We start from the raw sequence: 20,372 nt of genomic DNA, 5'->3' as shown, positions 1-20,372 counted from the left end.
CCAAACCTTTTAACGGCTTACAATGCACACAACCAAACTTAATTGTTTATTGATGATGGACAGATAACACAAGACAGACAGTAAGTAAAGCCTAGATAGAGAAGACGGTAGAAATAAACTTACCTGCCAACCAGATTTACAACAGATTCTACCTTGTTTTTATCTGCTCCTGTATCGAAATCATAACATCATTGCTGCAAATAGACAAATACAGAGGTTTTATCAGCCCAAGAAGAAACAAGTCAAAATATTTCTATGAACTGAAGATAATTAGATTCCAATGTGGAAATCTAGGAAAGTAACAAATCAAGCTCTTCATGTTATGCCGATATACCCTTTTTTCCCCAGCGGGATGATAGAGAGAACTCAGAGGAGGAAAAACATATACTGGAGAGAAAACTAGACAGTCTACTGAAGAAAAGAAAAGAAAAAAAAGAACCAAGTACAGGAAAAGCTAAGGAACCAATAGAATTAGGAATCCCGAGTGAGAGTTAACTATTCATGCAGAAGGGCACTTCTAAGTATCCATCAAGACTATTAGGGTAGAAGTTACTTCATCAATGTCTCCAGAAAGCTCATACATACACATGCATTATCTGACATGTTAACTACATCTGTATGGCTTTGCAATTGATTAACTTGCCCATTTGAGCCTACAATCCTCACAAGTAGTGTGTTTGTGCAACACACAATAAACTTCTTAGGGTTCAGATGTAGGGAAATTTGGTCTATCACGAAAGAGTAACTAACTCTGGAATATATAATTTACCTATCAAATATGTATTGTCATGCTTCATGATACTTAGATGAGACTTAGTTACTAGAGGAAACAGTTACTCTGTTACCTACTTACCTTAAGTTGAGCCATGTGATGATAAGAACAGAAGAAATCAAAAGAATAGAATAACGCCATGATGAAAATATGCCCGTCTCTAAATAAGCAGCTGCACTACCTACCTGCGTAAGGGAGCAAGTGTGAGACATAGGGATGCATGTATTAGTCAAAGCACAGTGAAGAGAACCAATTGCCTATTAAAAATCATTGCTTTATGCTAAAAGCAACAACTATAATAAATTGAAGTGCATAGGTGCTTGTCAGAATAAAGGGGATATCAAGAGAGGAGGAAATGCAATACTAAGAACCCACAAGGAGTGCTATACTTCAAACTATAAAGGGGGAATGAAGATGAGGAAGAAGAAATAGAATTCTATCTTTATCTACCTAAGACCTAACAGAGTTTAACATGTAACCTATGCTCATAGTCAATGATTCACAATCCCAACAAAATTATACCCAAACATTGTCCTGTAAATGCTTTTATCATACATGTAGATGTTTATTGCATGTCTTAACCACAAAAAAATATTAAATATACATATACACATCCCTTTCAATGATTTTTTCTTTTTTCTTTTTTCTATCAATAAAAAACTAAATGCTGTAGTTCTGTTATGAAAAGGTTGCACAAGACTATGTTACATGTTGAGATCCTTATTCTCCACATTCAACTCAACACAGTTCTCAAAGTATGTTCAATTTGGAAAAATACAGTAAAACTTTTTAAATGAATACTATATAGAACAAAGAGAAATAAAAAACATATATCACTTGAACATAAACATTAGTATTCTGACCTCATATTAAGAGTTTTTTTTTCCTAAATAGTAACTCTTAACACAAAGATGCTAGTTATCTTATTACAAAATTATACTACCAACAAAGAACTAAACGTTCTAATTCTATTATGAAAAGTTACTAACAGGACAATATATTACTTGTTTGAGATCTACAATCTCCACATTGTTTTAACTCTACACAGTCGGTCCTTTTTATACCAAAACGTCAAAGCAATATTCACCCTTTCTTGAAATAGTAGCCAATGTATTATAAAAACTCCACATTCTTGTACATACATACCTAAAAAGTCAAGTGCATGCTGAAAGGAAAAGAAATTTCCCACACACACACGCATGTAAATACACATAAGAAGCATTCACTCGAAGATGTATGCACCAACTAAAACCTTTTAATGATCTATCCAAAGCAGAGTCCTACAGTAGTAGTCACATAACACCAAAACTCATCATCAAATCGAATCAATCGAATCGAAAGAAATCAAAGCAACTTCAAGACCATAAGAAAAGGCAAAGATTGAACACTACCTTCTTGTGCTGCTTTCTGAACATGGCAGTCCATGTGATCTTGGATGGCTTGAGGCGGTTGTTAAAGTACCTCTTGCACTTGGAATTTATGAACAGGGAAACCTAAACCAAGCCATAAGTCCAGGATTATTAGCGGTGAAGACGATGAGTATAGGAATCGATTAAGGAGAGGTGAAGTTTTAACCTGAGAATCGGAGTGGATGAATCTGATGCCCCTACCAGGGTAGATCTTGGCACCACTGAAGCGGCAAAGCTTAGTCATGAGAACCATGGCTGCCTCCGGCGGTTCCCGGAGGAAGACGTGAAGGGACGAAAAACTGCCTCGGGTGTTTGATTGGGGCAGTTTCTGACGGGAAATGAGTGAGTTCTGATCTAGGTTTTCGATATTGGATTGGGAAACTGGGGGAGATTTTGGGATATCCAAAACTTGTTGATTCAGAATTAGAATCTCGAAGAAGAAAAAGAAAGAAGCAAGCTTTGGGTTTTGGGGAATCAAGGGTCTGGATCCTGAACAAGGAAGGAAAAGAGGAGGAGAAGGATGAATTCAATTCCTTGCCCAGGGATCGCCAGAGACCCTTCGGCAGGGAATAGGGTCAAAGAGTCGGCAAGATTGAAATTAGGGCCTCTTCCATGGAAGGAAGGAAGAAAAAGAGTGAAGAAGGGGTAAATGCGAGGAGATGATGTTTTGAGGAGAGATGGTCGAAGAAAAGATCAGCTGTTATTTTGTTTAAGTGTTATTTTGTGCAAGTGGGAGATAATAGTTGTCAAGGTGCGGGGTTTTAGTTCTTTTTATTTTGTATTCAGGAATCAGACAACGCATATATGAAGTTCTGTTGTCTGATTTTACACATTTCAAAATTTGAGCTGAGGGAGCAAGGAGGGATAGTTCCCGCCCATGTGCAAGAGCAAGGAGGGATAGTTCCCGCCTATGTGCAATCATAGTATCAGTTTTGGCGCTAGGGATATATATCTCTCATTTAGACAACGCAAATAAGAAATTACGTTGTAGGAGTACATATATGTAACCTACATTTCGATCAAAGTTTGTTCTTTTGGGGGAATGAATGACATTTTGCACGCATTGAAATTTTGCCAGTATATATCTTCATTACTTAGACAACACAAAGTAAAAAACTGTTGTATGATATTTTGCAAGCTACACTCATACAACAGATATAACTATTCTGTTGTCCTTTGGAGCACCAATTTAGAGCCAAATTTGAGTTAGGCTAAGAGGGAAATCTGCCGCTATTTTTTTCTTCATTCACACAACGAATTATTCTTATAACTGTTGTGCAATGATCTACTAGCTAAAAAGTTCAGAATTTTAACCACCTTATACAACGCAAGTTTTGTAAACGTGTTGTGTGATTCACTTTTCTTCATCACACAACACTTTTTTTTTTTTCGTTGTGCAAAAAGTGTTGTGTGTTTAAGTTATTGGTGTAGTGAATATCCCGATTTTGTGGAGGAGCAAGCAAGGGTAATAAATAATTTTCAAGGAAGGCAACAAAAGAATGACCCTTACTCTCCAACATATAATCCGGGGTGGAGGAATCACCCCAATTTTTCATGGGGAGGCAACCAAGGTGGATCAAGTTCACATGGTGGTGGTTCTTTTAGTCATCATGGGCAAGGAGGTTCTAGCTTTGTTCAAAGAGGCCCTAATGGCTCAAGTTTTATCCCCCAAGGTCAAGGAGGTTACTATGGTGCATCGCATAGCCAAAATGGCTCAAGTTCTTCATCTTTTGGCCCTCACAACAATCAAGGGCAGATTTCACCTATGCATGGAACACATGGGAATGTCACTTATCCTTATAGTTCGAATGTTCAAAATGATCCTCCCGGATTTGTGCAAGGTAGTGGCTATGGAAACAACAAGTTTCAAGGTGGTTCTAGTGCTTTTCATGGAGGCAACCAAGGCGGGAATTACAATCATACATCTATGTCACATGCTCCTTTGCATTCTAGTGAGCCTAGCAAACCTGGTTTTGAAGAGTTGATGAGTAAACTCATAGAAGCTCAAAATTCTACAAATGCGATCAACAAGCAAACTATTGATTCTCTTCAAGCGGGCTTGCACAAATTGGAGACTCAAGTTGGGCAAATGGCCTCTTCTATGCACTCAAGACCACAAGGGTCTCTTCCTAGCAATACGGTGCCTAATCCTCGCCACAATGAGCAAGCAAATGCTATATCTATTCTTAGAAGTGGAAAGGTCTACGACAATAAGGTACACATGCCGCAAACTTCATCTCCTACTCCCTTGCATGTGTATGATAATATGTATGACCCCTATTCCTCCTCATCCCATTCTTATAATGGGTTCCCTCTCCTATACATGCTCCCTACTCCCCCGTTTCAAATTCTAGTGATGAGTATGTTATGGTAGAGGATTGCTCTAGTGATGATAATGATTTTGAATTGATTGATGGTGCCACGAGGTAAGAAAATGTACCTCGTGGCAATGTTGGAAATTCTTTAAATATACATGATTTTAATTCAAAGGCGGATGGGAACCGGGGGGAAGAAAATGTACCCCCGGAAATTGGAGTGGGTGATGTGGCTTTGCATACAAAAGGAAGAAATAAGGGGGTGGATAAGGAAGCCGGGGAGGAAGAAAATGTACTTCCCGGAGGTTCACAAGGAAGGAAGACCTCTTTATCTCATTCTACATCTTCAAAGTCTCATTTATCTACTTCATCCGCACCACCTAAGCATGTTCACTTTGGGCCTACTACTATTGCATCATCTTCTAGTGATCATATGGGGAGCAATAAGGTGGAAGACCGGGGGAGAAATAAGGTGGAAGACCCTTCTAAAAGGAAGCCTCATGCTAAAAATTCGGAGTCTACATCAAGGGGGAGAAATAAGGTGGAAGACCCTTCTAAAAGGAAGCCTCATGCTAAAAATTCGGAGTCTACATCAAAGGGGAGAAATAAGGCGGAAGATTCTCATATGACTTGTGGAGGTCCTAAGGATAGGAGTACTCCGGTCTATTCTTCATTAGGGGAGGCCGTGTTGGCTAGGGATCCTAGTGGGACCGTGAGCACCCTTAAGGGTCCCATGGGTAACTTGAAATTTACCCCACCAATAGTTTTCTCTCAAGAGCCGATTTTGCCATATCCTAATGTAAAGAGGATGCAAGACCTCAAGAAGAAGAAAGAGCGCCAAAATGTGGAGTTCATGGAATTGTTCAAGAAGGTGAATATTAATATTCCACTTTTGGATGCCATTAAGCAAGTACCCTCATATGCCAAGTACTTGAAGGAATTGTGCACAAACAAGAGACGGTTTAGGGATGATGAAAATGTGTTTCTTAGAGAGGAGGCCTCTTCTGTGATTCAACGAAGGCTTCCTCCTAAACTTGGAGATCCCGGATGCTTTACCGTTCCTTGTACTATTGGATTGAGAAATTTTGATAAGGCACTTCTAGATCTTGGAGCGAGTATCAACCTTATGCCTTATGAAGTCTACAAAACACTTGCTTTGGAGGACATTAAACCGGTCAAGATTAGATTGCAAATGGCGGATCGAAGCGTGGTTTACCCAAGAGGAGTGGTAGAAGATGTCTTGGTAAAAATTGATGAGATATTGGTACCCGCCGACTTTGTGGTTTTAGATATGGAGCCTTTGAGTAGTGATAGTGAGGAGCTTCCTATTATTTTGGGGCGGGCATTCATGGCAACCGCCGACACCAAGATTGATGTTCAAAAGGGAATCTTAACTATGACTGTGTTTGATACGACTATTGAATTTCGAATCTTTCATGTTATGAAGAGTTCGGTGTATCTCAAAGATTGCTTTCGAGTTGAGACGATGGATATTATTGATGATCTTCTTGAGGAGTCTAGCTTGAGATTTAATGATGATGACATAATGGAGGACGTGAATCACATGGAGATTATAATGCCATTCCAAAAGGTATACAAGCCCAAAATAGTGCCTTTGCCTCCTATTACTACTAGAGTGGTACCTTCTCTTGAGAGCCCACCTACACTTGAGTTGAAGCCATTGCCGCCCACATTGAAGTATGTTTTTCTTGGAGACAATGATACCCTTCCGGTTATTATTTCATCAAAGCTTAGTGAGTTGGAGGAAGGGAAGCTTCTTAGAGTTTTGAAGGAGCACAAGAATTCCTTAGGGTGGACAATTGCCGATATTAAGGGCATTTGTCCTTCTAAGTGTATGCATCGTATTCATTTGGACGAGGACTCAAAACCGGTGCGAGATGCTCAAAGGAGGTTGAATCCTCCGATGATGGAGGTGGTAAAAGCCGAGGTGCTTAAGTTACTTGATGTGGGTGTGATCTATCCGATTAGTGATTCAAAGTGGGTTTCGCCGGTGCAAGTTGTTCCTAAGAAAGGTGGAGTAACGGTGATAACAAATGATAAAGGAGAAGAGGTAGCACAAAGGGTACAAACTGGGTGGTGCGTATGTATTGATTATCGGAAGTTGAATGCCGCTACCCGAAAAGATCATTTTCCCTTACCCTTTATTGACATGATGTTGGATCGTTTATCGGGACGCTCTCATTATTGCTTTTTGGATGGGTACTCCGGGTATAACCAAATAGCAATCGCCCCTGAAGACCAAGATAATACCACTTTTACTTGTCCATTCGGCACCTTTGCCTATCGGAGAATGCCATTTGGGCTTTGCAATGCCCCCGCTACATTTCAAAGGTTAATGATGTCTATTTTTCATGATATGACCGAAAAATTTATGGAGGTGTTTATGGATGATTTTAGCATACATGGAGATAGCTTCGATGATTGCCTTGCCCATCTATCACTTGTACTTGCGAGATGTGAGGAGACCAATTTGGTCTTGAATTGGGAGAAGTGCCACTTCATATATGGTAGATGAGGGAATTGTATTGGGGCATGTTGTTTCATCAAGAGGCATTGAGGTTGACAAGGTGAAAATTGATTTGATTGCACGGTTACCACCTCCGACTAGTGTGAAGGGTGTGAGGAGTTTCTTGGGACATGCGGGATTTTATCGGCGGTTTATTGAGAATTTTTCCTTAATCTCTAAACCTTTATGTGATCTCTTGGCAAAAGATTCTAAATTTGAGTTCACCTCCGATTGTCTACGTGCTTTTGAGTTACTAAAGAAGAGGTTGACACAAGCACCTATTATTGTTGCTCCCGATTGGTCACTCCCATTTGAAATTATGTGTGACGCATCAGATTTTGCCTTGGGTGCCGTGCTTGGTCAAAAGAGAGAAAAACACTTGCATGCTATATACTATGCTAGTAGGACTTTGAATGAGGCTCAAATGAACTACACTACTACCGAGAAAGAACTACTAGCGGTGATTTTTGCTCTTGAAAAGTTTAGAGGTTATCTCTTGGGTTCAAAGGTGATAGTCCATACGGATCATGCGGCATTGAGATATTTGTTGAGTAAGAAAGATGCCAAGCCCCGTTTGATTCGTTGGGTGTTATTACTCCAAGAGTTTGATTTAGAGATTAAGGATAAGCCGGGTCGGGAAAATCTTGTTGCGAATCATTTGTCTAGACTTGAGCATGGTGGAGATTCTTTTGATATACCATTGGTTGAGCATTTTCCCGATGAGTACCTATTCCATGTTGATATTGAGACGCCTTGGTTTGCAGACTTTGTGAACTATTGGGCTAGCAATTGTACGTTCATTCCGGATCACTATGATGCACAAGCTAGAAAGAAGTTTCTTCGTGATGCTCGGTCTTATATTTGGGACGACCCGTATTTGTGGAAGGTGGGCAAAGACCAAGTGATTAGACGTTGTATTCCTCAGTGGGAAGCCCCAAAGATTATCTCATTGTGCCACTCATCTTTATGTGGAGGTCATTTTGGTGGGAGGAGGACTGCTTTCAAGATCCTTCAATCCGGATTCTTTTGGCCTACTTTATTTCGGGATTGTCATTCGTTTGTGCTTCAATGTGATAGATGTCAAAGGACCGGGAATATATCCTCCAAGGACCAAATGCCTCTCACTAACATTATGGGAGTTGAGATTTTTGATTGTTGGGGAATTGACTTTATGATACCCTTTCCGAAGTCTCATGGGAATGAATATATCTGACTTGGATACACATTTACGCAAGCGTACGTATCGTTGTCAAGATAGGGAAATATTATGCCCAAAGTTATCGTACCACGGGGATTAGTGGCTAACCCACAATCCTTGGATAATCGGAAATAAAGACACTTAGCACACAAAGAAAAAGAAGAAAAGAAAATAAATACAAATGCTACTCTAAGGCACCAAGTCTTAGCAATGCTCAGCTTTGGTTTGCACCAAAGCCTAATCAAAACTATTGGCCTAGTGATGACTATTTACAATGAAGTAGAAAGTGTCACCGAAAATGTAATTTGAATTTCTAACAACTAAAGTGCAAGAATTTAAATAAAAGCTTTAACTAACAACTAAATTAAATAAAGTAATGCAAAGTAAGAAATTGAGATAGATATGGGATTGGTAGTTAGGGATGAATCCTAACCCTAATTCAATGCTCTAGATGGTAATTTAATTGACATGCAATTTACTAAAGATGGTAGAAGCCGTACCCAAGGCTTTTCAAGGCTCAAGGGCCGAAATTCTCTTTCATGGTATTCTTATTCCGTTTCAAGGGCCATAGGAACTCACTTGACATGAATTAGAGCCGGTTCAAGGGTCACTAATTCACATCAAGAGGCCTAGAGTTCGAGGAATTAGGCAACCAAGCTCACCATAATTGCGATCAAGCTAATCATGTAGTGAACCATGCTTGTACTTCCCACGAATATTAAATCGGGGTTCTAGCTCTAAAATCTAAGGATGTCATCCCTTAAATTTTAATCTAGAATTATTAAAACACATACCCAAGAGTTGACAATTCCTAAGCATGCATTCTAACCAATTATCACAAAACACAAGCATCCAATGATTAACAAATTTCATATATAAATTAAATTAAGCATCTATTACATCAAATTTGGGTTAGGGCACACAACCCTAACCTCCAACAAAGAAATTACTCACTACCCATAATTAAATTAACATCAACAAACATCAATAAAGAGGAAAAGATAAAAAGAAGTGAGAAGTAACAAGAACAAGTCACAATTGCTATGAAACAATTATGACAAGTCTTGATTTATAGCTCCCCACTTTTACCCAATCTTCAAATCTTGATGATGATGAAGTCCCTTGATGCTTAGAAGCTTTGGGTGAGTAATCCTTAAATACTCAAAAGAAAATTAATTAAGAGAATGGAAAATGGAAGGGGAGGAGAGAGAGGGCAGCAGCCCAGCCCTCCCCCTTTGAGAGTGGAGAGTGCGGCGTCTGTGTGTCTTTAGGGTTCTGGTCTGGTCTCTGTTTCGGAGAGAGAGAGAATCATTTATATCGGTGGCTGGGGTCTTGAGGTCGAAAGAAGAGAGGATGAGATAAGATGTGGTAACGTGGCAGCTTAAGAGAGGGAGAGAGGCAAAGGAAAGAATGGATTGAGTCGCGTGTGGCAGAAGAGAATGACTAAAAGATGGTGCGACTATGTAACTTAATTAAACCAAAAGGAACATGCGCAGCTCCCTTTGTAATTAAACCAATTTTTGGTTTAATTAATAATTAAGCTACCACCCATTTTTTTCAATATAAACCCACGTGTAATTAGATTAATTTTGCTGCCAATTTCTTCCTTGTCTCATTTTCGCCCATTTCAATATGTTGACTCGAGGTTGACTTTCATCTTTTTGTCGAAAATTCAATTTGCTTCAATTCGCACCATTTTCTCACAATTTTCGTAACTCCGCTTATTTCCTACAAAATAAATAAAAGTGAATTAATTACATAATAATTGACATGAGGATTAACTTAATTCTAGTGTTTTAGATATAATTACACGTATATAAATGCGTGTAATCAATATCATAGTTGCGGTTGATTACATTTCAAAGTGGGTTGAAACCAAGGCCACACGGAAGAATGATTCCAAGGTAGTCACTAAGTTCTTAAAAGAGCACATTTTCTCTCGATTTGGGACTCCTAGGATTATCATTAGTGATGGTGGGACACATTTTATCAACCGGACTTTTGATGCTTTATTGAAGAAATATGGGGTCAAGCATAAGGTTGCCACACCTTACCATCCTCAAACCTCCGGTCAAGTGGAGGTGTCAAATAGGGAGATAAAGAGGATATTGGAAAAGACGGTCAACTCTTCTAGAAAGGTTTGGGCTATTAAACTTGATGATGCTTTATGGGCTTACCGGACCGCCTATAAGACCCCTATTGGCATGTCTCCCTTCCGTTTATGCTATGGAAAGAATTGTCACCTTCCGGTCGAGCTTGAGCACAAAGCTATGTGGGCTATCAAATTTTTGAATTTTGACTTGGAAGAAAGTGGTGAGAAGCGGAAACTTGATCTTTGTGAGTTGGAGGAGATTCGGGAAGATGCATATGAAAGTGCCAAATTGTTTAAGGAGAAGACCAAGGTGATACATGATCGACCCTTGGTGAAGAAGACATTTCTTTCCAAGCAAAAAGTTCTCCTATACAATTCTAGGCTCAAGTTATTTCCCGGGAAGTTGAGGTCTAGGTGGAGCGGTCCTTTTGAAGTAGTCGAAGTTTTCCCACATGGCGCTATAGCAATCAAGAATCTAAATGGTGGGGAACCCTTCAAGGTAAATGGGCACCGATTGAAGCCCTATATGGACTCTACCTTTGACTCTCAAGAGGAGGTGATCATCCTCCAAGATGTTCCTTGACTTACTCTCTTGATCTATGGACCGGCAATGAAGTCCTTAAACAAAGCGCTCGCTAGGGAGGCAACCCTAGCATTACTTGTGATGTTTAGTTTCCTTGTTGATAGTTGTGCTAGGTAGTTTAGTTTCTTTTTATTTTTGGGAGGTTGGGAGGAGGTTGAAATTCGGAGAATATGAAGATATTTGGCATGGAGGATGACTTTGGGTTGTGAATTGATGGGATCAAGGCTATGAGCTTAATGGAGGACCCTTGTCCTTATTCCTTGCCTATTGTGTGGCATTGCTCTAGGACATTCTATGTTCTAAATGGAGTCGACTTTCTCATGAGCACTTTGAGCTATTATGGAGCATATGTTAAGGAAGTCAAGGCCTTGTGCCTTGAGGTTGGTGTCTCATATTAGTCTTCTTCAAAGGTTGTGAGCAATGGAGGGTCGCCAAAGGGGGTTTCCGTATCTTTTCTCCGCATTTAGTTTAGTATATTTGTGTAGGTTTTTCTTGTGCCTTCGCCCGGACTTCACTCTCATGCCTAATTCCGACTTGGATTTAGCTTTCGAGCTCACTTGACAACATTGAGGACAATGTTGGTTTTAAGTGTGGGGGTGAGGGCACCGGGCACCCTAAAAAAAAAAAAATTAATTAGATAGCTTTTTGTAATTAGAATTTAGTAGTTAATGCCTTTTCCAACCCCAGTGACGAGCCATGAACTTAACTTGTTATGATTGTGGATAGATTAAGCATGATCTAGGACTTTGAATTTGTTTTGTGATTAAGTGTATATGTGATCTATGCTTGATTATATGTGTGCACATAGCCTATGTTAGGTTCGTTCATCATAGTTAGAGAAGCATATAGATTATTCGATTAACTTGCATGCCTTATTTGTGAGCTTTTGAGCCTAATATCTATAGTGTATGCATTGTTCATTCACTTATTCTTTCATGTGTGTACAATTTCATGACATTGCGTATCTAGAACTTGCTTGAGACCTCTCGAGGCTACTTTTAGCTTGCGACATGATAGAAAGGATTGAGGCATTAGGACTATATACCACCATGGCCAAAGAAGCATGTGCTCGAAAATATTTACCACTAGACTGCCACTTTGAGTCTATTTATATTTTTAGCCTTTTTGTTCATTACCACCACAAATTCCTACCTAGCCTATACACTCATATCCTACCCTTCCATGGTAGTTGGTGAAGCGATTCGAGAGAATGACTTTATGTTTGAGTGCTTCAAAAGAAAAGAAAAGTCAAAAGTGTGAGGTTTCAAAAGAATAAGTGTAGGGGTGAGTGATATTGTTTAGAAAAAAAAAAAAAAAAAAAGAGTTGTTTGAAAAGAAAACGAAAAAAAAAAAAAAGAAGAAGAAGAAGAAGTTGTGAAAATAAAAAGAAAGTTCAAGGAAAAGAAAAGTAGAAAAGGAGAAAAAAAAAAGGTTCAAAAAAGTAAAAAAGGAAAGTATTGTACATAGTATAGTGTGGGTTGTACATTGGGTTTAGAGTGAGTGAGTTAGCATTTGAAAGCAAAAGTCTAATATCTCTACAAGAGAGAGTTGCTTCACCGATTTTTATGGACTTTGTATTTCCTTATCCTTCATTTCTTATAGCCACTTGCCCTTACCCCCATTACAACAAAATAAAAGACCTCTTGATCTTGAATGTTGTGGGTTACCCAGCGGAGATGAGATCGAAGAGTAAGCATATGGCGGCGCGTGTTATGAAATTGCTTTTGAGTGAAATACATATAGCTCCTAAACACTTGAGCGGTAATATTTAGTGAACCTATGTGAGTTTAACGGGTTATGTTGGGTCTTCTATATGTCTATTTGATTATGGTGGATTGATTTCACACGTGGGCAACACTTGCATATACTTGAGCATCTATTACATGTGCATCTTAATTGCATTACAACTTCAAAAATCTTATGTTGTGTTTATGTCTATTTCATGGTCATATACATAATTGGTTCTCCGAGGGTTATGGTTGGAAAGGCTAATACCGCACATTCTTTAGGTTGAGTATATGTATTTGAGTTAATAGAATTTCGGATATTATTTTACATTTAGTTTGCTTGGGGACAAGCAAAGTTCAAGTGTGGGGGTGTGATTACTCGCATTTATATGCGTGTAATTATATCTAAAACACTAGAAATAAGTTAATCCTCAAGTCAATTATTATGTAATCAATCTATTTTTATTTATTGTGTAGGAAATAAGCGGAATTGCAGAAATCGAAAAAAAAAATCGTGGAAATTGAGCAAAATGAATTTTCGAAGAAAAGAATGAAACTGTCGGCACAAGTCAACCATGATCAATACAAGCGAATGAGCGAACCCCAACTACGATGATGTGTGCAAAAATTCTAGAAGAAAATTATACATTTATTTAATTAAATATTTGTTTAACTAAACATTTATTTAATTAAATATTTGTTTAATTAAAAGAAAGAAAGCATGATCAGAAAGCATTTTCAATTATGCTTGTTGGTATCAATTTGTGCACGGACACATGCCTTGCAATCAAGCAATTCATCTATTGGTGAGCACGTGCCCAGAACCTTATCCATTTCTTTTCAAAAATCACAGCCAGCCAATTCTTTTTTTCACGTCTCTCTCTCTTTAGGAGCAAACCAAACGACCCCGTTTCATACACTTACTCTACCCACACACAAGACCCTACGAATCCAGCCATATATATTGATTCATTTTGCTGTTTGGGAGGAGAGAACCCAACCTACAGTAGCCGCACCAAAAACACCAAAACAGAGGCAGCCCTTTGGGCTGCTCTCTTTCCCATCTTTCCCCTCCATTTTTCCTCTTCTCTTTATATTTTCTTTTGGAGATTTAAAGGATTACTCACCCAAAGCTTCTAAGCATCAAAGGACTTCATCATCATCAAGATTTGAAGATTGGGTAAAAGTGGGGAGCTATAAATCAAGGCTTGTCATAATTGCTTCATAGCAATTGTGACTTGTTCTTGTTACTTCTCACTTCTTTTCACCTCTTCCTCTTTATTGATGTTTGTTGATGTTAATTTAATTATGGGTAGTGAGTAATTTCTTTGTTGGGGGTTAGGGTTGTGTGCCCTAATCCAAATTTGATGTAATGGATGCTTAATTTAATTTATATATGAAAATTTTTAATTATTGGATGCTTGTGTTTTGTGATAATTGATTAGAATGCATGCTTAGAAATTGTCAACTCTTGGGTATGTGTTTTAATAAGTCTAGATTAAAATTTAGGGGATGACATCCTTAGATTTTAGAGCTAGAACCCCGCTTTAATAATCGTGGGAAGTACAAGCATGGTTCACTACATGATTAGCTTGATCGCAATTATGGTGAGCTTGGTTGCCTAATTCCTCGAACTCTAGGCCTCTTGATGTGAATTAGTGACCCTTGAACCGGCTCTAATTCATGTCAAGTGAGTTCCTACGGCCCTTGAACCGGAGTAGGAATACCATGAAAGAGAATTTTGGCCCTTGGGCCTTGAAAAGCCTTGGGTACGGCTTCTACCATTTTTAATAAATTGCACGTAAATTAAATTAGCATCTAGAGCATTAAATTAGGGTTAGGATTCACCCCTAACTAGCAATCCCATATCTATATCATTTCTTACTTTTCTTTGCTTTATTTAATTTAGTTGTTAATTAAAGTCTTCATTTAAATTCTTGCACTTTAGTTGTTAGAAATGCAAATTACATTTTCGGTGACATTTCCTACTTCATTGTAAATAGTCATCACTAGGTATTCGTTTTGATTAGGCTTCGGTGCAAACCAAAGCCGAGCATTGCTAAGGCTTGGTGCCTTAGAGTAGCATTTTTATTTATTTTCTTTTTTCTTTTTCTTTTGTTTACTAAGTGACTTTAGTACCGACTACCCAAGGATTGTGGGTTAGCCACTAATCCCCGTGGTACGATAATTTTGGGCTTAATACTTCCCTATCTTGACAATGATACGTACGCTTGCGTAAATGCGTATCAAGTCAATCGCCTCCGATATCGCCGGACTACAACATATGGAAGACCCACTCCTCAAGTTCATCGATCACGCCAGGTCCGCTCTCTCGCTTGAAAATGACGATGGTTCAGTCCGAACGGAATGGGGCGAAGACCGCAAGAGTCATTGAGGTTTTGGATTCTTGTATTGAGGACCAACGAGCGTGTTTGGATTCCTTGTTGATTTAGTGTTTATGGTTTATGTTCTTGAGACTAATGAAAGCACAAGTTCTGTTTGACGATGATACTTGTGTGTCAATTGTGTTGTAGACCAGCAGATTGAATAACAGGATTGCTAAAATTTGGTGTTCCTCTTCTGCTCAATGTTATAAAGGTAAGGGAGTCTTTGGTTCGGCTGGAATTTTCTAGCTTTATTTTAAAGAATAAGAATCACAAGGCAAAATGTACTGAGTTTGGGGATAATTTTAATAGTGGTGGCCTGGTGAAATATTGTAACGTCCCGAACCCAAATTCACCCGTTTACTAGTCATTTGGACGGTAAACGACCTTTACTTTCACTTTTACGTTCGGTTTAGTACCTTTAGTGGCCCTAAAAGTTGACTTTTTGTTCGGGTCAAAATTTGAGAAAAGTTTCTTCATGGAAGTTGTAGAGGACGTTAAACCGAGCGCGTGCATATGTGGTTCGTAAAAATCGGAGCTCGTATGCGATAGTTATAAGCGAAATAGTAAAGTTACTGTTTACGGTTACTGTTCATGGTAAGTTTCTATAAATAGCCAAGTTACTGTGGTAAGTTTCCATTTTTGGAAACTTACCCGGCCTTTTCTCTCTCTTCTCCCCCGACATTTTCTTCCTCTTCGGCCCGATTTCTTCTCCCTCCGGTTTCTTCCTTCTCCGGCCGACCCACGACGGAATCCGGGCACCGGCAGGTTCGCCTCCTCCTCCTTGTCACGCCTGGGGTGGTGTTTGGCGGTGGCTCGACCGGTGGAGCTCGGAATTGAGCTGTGAAGGTTACTGTAGCCGATCGGAACTTTCATCGATTTCCGGCGATTCCGGCTGTTTCCGGCCACGAAATTGGCATCGAAGGTTCGGTTTTCATCACTGATCATTTCCCCTATGGCCTTGTGTCACGATTTGTTGTGTAGAAGTCGAATTGATGAATTGAAATTTTAGGGTTCTTGAGAAATTTCTGGGCTTGTGTTCATCGGCCGAATTGGAGCTCTTTCAGGTAAAATTGGAACTTGTTGTAGTTGAATGAATGGTTGGGTGTGTTGAGTAGATGCTACTGTCCAAATTTGGTGGCCATCGGAGGTGGTGGCCGCCGGCGCGTGGGGCCCACGCGCCGCCACTGTTGGTGGCGCGTGGAGGCGTGTAGGGTAGTGTTTTAATTCCAGTTTTTAGCCCATTAAATTCTATAAATGTTGTAGAGCTTGTATGTGAAGTTTGGTGATTTTTGGAGAAACTTGGAATTAATTATGAATTTTTGAAGTTTAGGGTTTCGATTATCGAATTACGAGAATCCGACCGTCGGATATCTCTCGGTTCTGCTTTGGAACCTTTAAATTAACGAATTGGTATTAGTGGTATAATTTGGGCTGAATCCGAGGAGAATGGGAGATGTAAATTATGAGGAATTGAGTTTAGGAATTATATTAAATTGTTGAATAATTATTCACGGAATATAATCGTGTACAGGATGTCGTACCGAGCCCTGGCTCGATGAAGGAACTCGTATACGTGATCGTCGGAATAGTACTGTGAGTGGACTTTTGTTTTAAATAATGATGCATGCGTTTATTTCTTGAATTAATTCTTTATTTAATTATCGTATTACTTTTCAAGCGTATTATTTGTTTCCGGAATTTGATTATTGGTTTATCTCATGGATTGGCTTTCAATAATGATTTTCTGAGATGGATTATGATTTACCTCGGTCATGAATTTCGGATATTAATTCGTTATGCTCAGATTCGAGTTTGTGATTTATGTTGATTTCCGGAGTTTCATATTTAATTTCATTCATCGATTTGAGATTTCTGAAAGATTTTCGAAATGGGATTTCGATGGAATTATTTCTTATTTATTTTTTGAATATGAGTTTATTTTTGGTGTGGGACACGCCGTTAATTTATTGATCTTTCTTATTTATTTATCGACTTTCGGATTTTGGCATTGGGAATGCCTTGATGATGATTTTGGAATTGGTTTTGTTTCGAATTATGGAGATTATGATTTATTATTATTTCTCGCATTTTTGCTATTGATTTGAGATATTCTTGGCGTGTGGGACATGTCGTTGGAAATTCATTTGCGAGAGTTGGGGGAAGCCTTATGTATTTATGGATTTACTTGGTTTTCGGTTATGTTTCCCTGTGCCATACTGAGGGGTGATTTTATCATGCTAGCATTGATTTTCCGCCTTTGTGGCGCGGTGATGGGATCACCGTAGCCCTTCCGCCTTTGTGGCGCAGGTTACTGTCTCTGTGATAGTAATTCTGTAGCCCAGTATCCTATCGCTACACTTAGTGGCGTAAGGGTATATTACGGGAGTTATGGGAGTTCTTTAGCCTGGGAGGCTATCACCCAACCAAGCCTGTGTGGCTTATTCGTATGGCTATCATCTTCCCCTACTCATTATATTATTGCTGGGCTAGCGGGGTCTAGTCCGATTCCCTTAACCAGCGGGGCTGGTCTTATTTTCTTGAGTATCAGAGTTCTTTCCTCTTTGCTTGGTTGTGGCTAGCGGGGCTAGTCGGTTTTCTTGAGCTGAACTAAAGTTGTGTTTCTTTAAATTGTTGCATGCATCGGGATTTTTAAAGAAATAAATGTGGGAAAGTATAAAATAGTTTTGGTTTTAAATTATTTATTTTTGTCCACTCACGCTAACGTTTTTATGTACTTTCCCCTGGGCCCTTCGGTTTCAAATGCCCAGTTTGCAGGAGAATTAGTGGAGGTCGGGCGTACATGACATTTGAGGCATAATTGTCACCACTTCCGCATTGTAGGATCCCTTGATCATTTACTCTACTTTTTTATTTCCTTTTGAATTAGTATTGCTCTGATAACCTTTGGGATTTGTATTGTTAAGTTGAGTTTTGTGTTTTGCGAGTTGGGGAATGTTGATTTGGGGAGCAGGGTGGCTCCAGGAGCATAAGGATGGGTGATTTAGAAGTGTGAATTCTCTTTCTACAGGTTTTGGGTTGTCCATTTTAGGGGAAGTTCCGCCAAATTTTTGGTAGAATTTCTTCTAAGGTGGGCCACGCAGGGCCACTTCGGATTTCAGGGTGAAATTCGGGGCGGGTCTTGTCAAATATTGCTAATTATTAATGTGTGGATGCCAAATTGGAAGAGTTCAGTTATTGTGTATGGATCCTCTCCTTGGTTGTTGTTGGGCCTTGTTTATCCTTGACTTTCAATTTTGGCCATCGATTTGATATATAAAGGTCATTAATGAGCCACATCAGCAAATTACACTTAATGACTCTAAGTTTGGGCTTTTCCAAGACTAACGACGTTATGTTCTCTTCCATTTCCGTCAAGACTCATCGTTCTTCCTACTTTTTCATCTCCATTCTCAGATTGTTTTTTGTTCTTTCTTAAAAAACTTCACCCAAGTCCATGGCCTCCGGATTGTAACAAAAACAATAAATAGCTAATAGATTTGTTTCATCTCTATAATCTGAACAACTTTTAGATCTTAAGAAAAATGGATCGACTGAACACACCGAATTTATCTGGTATTTAGAATTTGAAATCCAGACTTCTATCAATTTCCTTTTAGCATGGACAAAGACATGGTCGAAAAGGTGTGCGGTTGGCCTCTTGTGATCCGATCAGGTTCATTAGAGGTTGAAGCTCTCAATTCTTCTGAACCACAATGACCCAATTTTGAGTTTTCACTTTTACCTTAGTTGAAACCCTGCAAACTGTCTTCAACTCTTCACAATCAAATTTGAGAATTCATTAGACATAGATAACAACTTCGAACACCTAGACATTCAATTGCTTGCTCTACTCTATGCCCATACATCATAATTCACAAATCCTCTGTGTTGAAAGAATTATTAATATCATTAACTTGAACTCAACAAGCTTCATAATCTCATCCATTGAAGAAGTAATATGTTTTCTCACCAACATATACTAACAACATATGAATTCAATGTCTCAAACTTGGTTTTCACCAAACTTTGCCCATTTTAGTAAAAAACCTTCTCACCAAGACATAAACTTCTCTTTCGTTGTGCTCAATTGGTCGAGGAGTAACGACATTTGGAAGGGAGAAGAGCGAAAAGAGATTGAGAAAGAGGAGGAGATAAAGTCTTTATTGATAAAGAGGAAGAGATAACGTCGTTATTATAGAAAAGTTAACTTTTGGATAATTATTAGTTATTATGCTGATGTGGCTCATTAATGACTCTCAGATATTGAATTCATGGCCAGAATTAAAAGTCAAGGATAAACAAGGCCCAACAACAGCCAAGGAGAGGATCCGGATCCGGTTGACAATGACCAAGGGTGGCTTCTCATTACTTGCAATTGGCTACATGGCAGAGTTTTCCATATGTTGGCTAATATGTTGAACATTTTGGTTATTGGGTATTGGCTAAAGCAAGAATTCGGTTTTGGTATGTATCTAGAAATCAGTTTTATTTGGAGTTTTGTGATTCTAGATTGAGTAGATGCAAATGTTGTATTGTTTTATTACTGGATGATGATTATAGGCATTTTCATTTCATTTAGGAACTAATGCTTATTCTTGAAAAGTGCAAATTTTGTTAAAGGAAAAACACATTATGTGCCTTCGTCAAAGTGATTGACGGAGAGGGAATCAAGTAATTAGCAATCACCATCAATCAGCATGGATCAAGGACCAATCAGTAGTTAATGTCATCATTGTAATTGATATTTCCGTTGTAATTCTCTCCCTATATAAAGGGGCTATGAAATGAAATGAGGAGACCAATTCCAATTCTCATTTTACTTTTACATGTTATCAGCACGCTCAGAGCCAATAGCCAAGAAAGAAATCCTAATTTTCTAGTTTCTTTCCATCGAAAAAAAAAAACCAAGAAAAAACCCTAAGAAGAAAAAGTCTTCTTCTCTGCCGCCAATTCAAAAAAAAAAAAAATCTCTTCCCAGCAGCAGATCGACCACGTCCAAGACCGGCCCCGACTAGACAGGCCTTACCTCTTCCCGGCCTCTTCCTTCTGCCGCCATACCACCTGCACCCGCTTGCAGCCTGCCCATCCCGTCGCAGCAGCACCATAGTAACAGCAAGCCCAACTGCGCGCGCTCTAGCCTCCATCAGCCCTGCGCATCACCGCCTTCGATCTGGCCCAGCGTTGCGCAGATCCCATCGCTGTTGCTCCTCATCCCCGCCTCAGCCCCGCGCGGCCCACTCGCCTGCAGTAGCTGCATAGCCCACTCGCCCAACGCACACAGCGCCCCCCCATCCATCGCTGCTGCAACAGCCCACCCGGGCCGCCTGCGCAGCCTAACCGGTCCGCCTGCCCACCACTGTAG

General features: G+C 39.4%; 1 protein-coding gene across 1 annotated transcript; it reads right to left on the bottom strand.

Moving 5' to 3' along the window:
* Positions 1-148: 148 nt before the first annotated feature.
* Positions 149-2,470, bottom strand: LOC133723300 (large ribosomal subunit protein eL24-like). Its single transcript, XM_062150112.1, has 4 exons — positions 2,348-2,470; positions 2,164-2,265; positions 854-957; positions 149-194 (listed from the first exon to the last, which is right to left on the bottom strand). Exons 1-4 carry the CDS (start codon positions 2,432-2,434, stop codon positions 149-151), a joined length of 339 nt encoding a protein of 112 aa, XP_062006096.1. The 5' UTR covers positions 2,435-2,470.
* Positions 2,471-20,372: the final 17,902 nt, after the last annotated feature.

The sequence above is a fragment of the Rosa rugosa genome, chromosome 7 (genome assembly GCF_958449725.1).
Source record: "Rosa rugosa chromosome 7, drRosRugo1.1, whole genome shotgun sequence".
Lineage (NCBI taxonomy): Eukaryota > Viridiplantae > Streptophyta > Magnoliopsida > Rosales > Rosaceae > Rosa > Rosa rugosa.
Note: the sequence above shows the minus strand (reverse complement) of the source record. Positions and strands in the feature narration are given on the sequence as shown.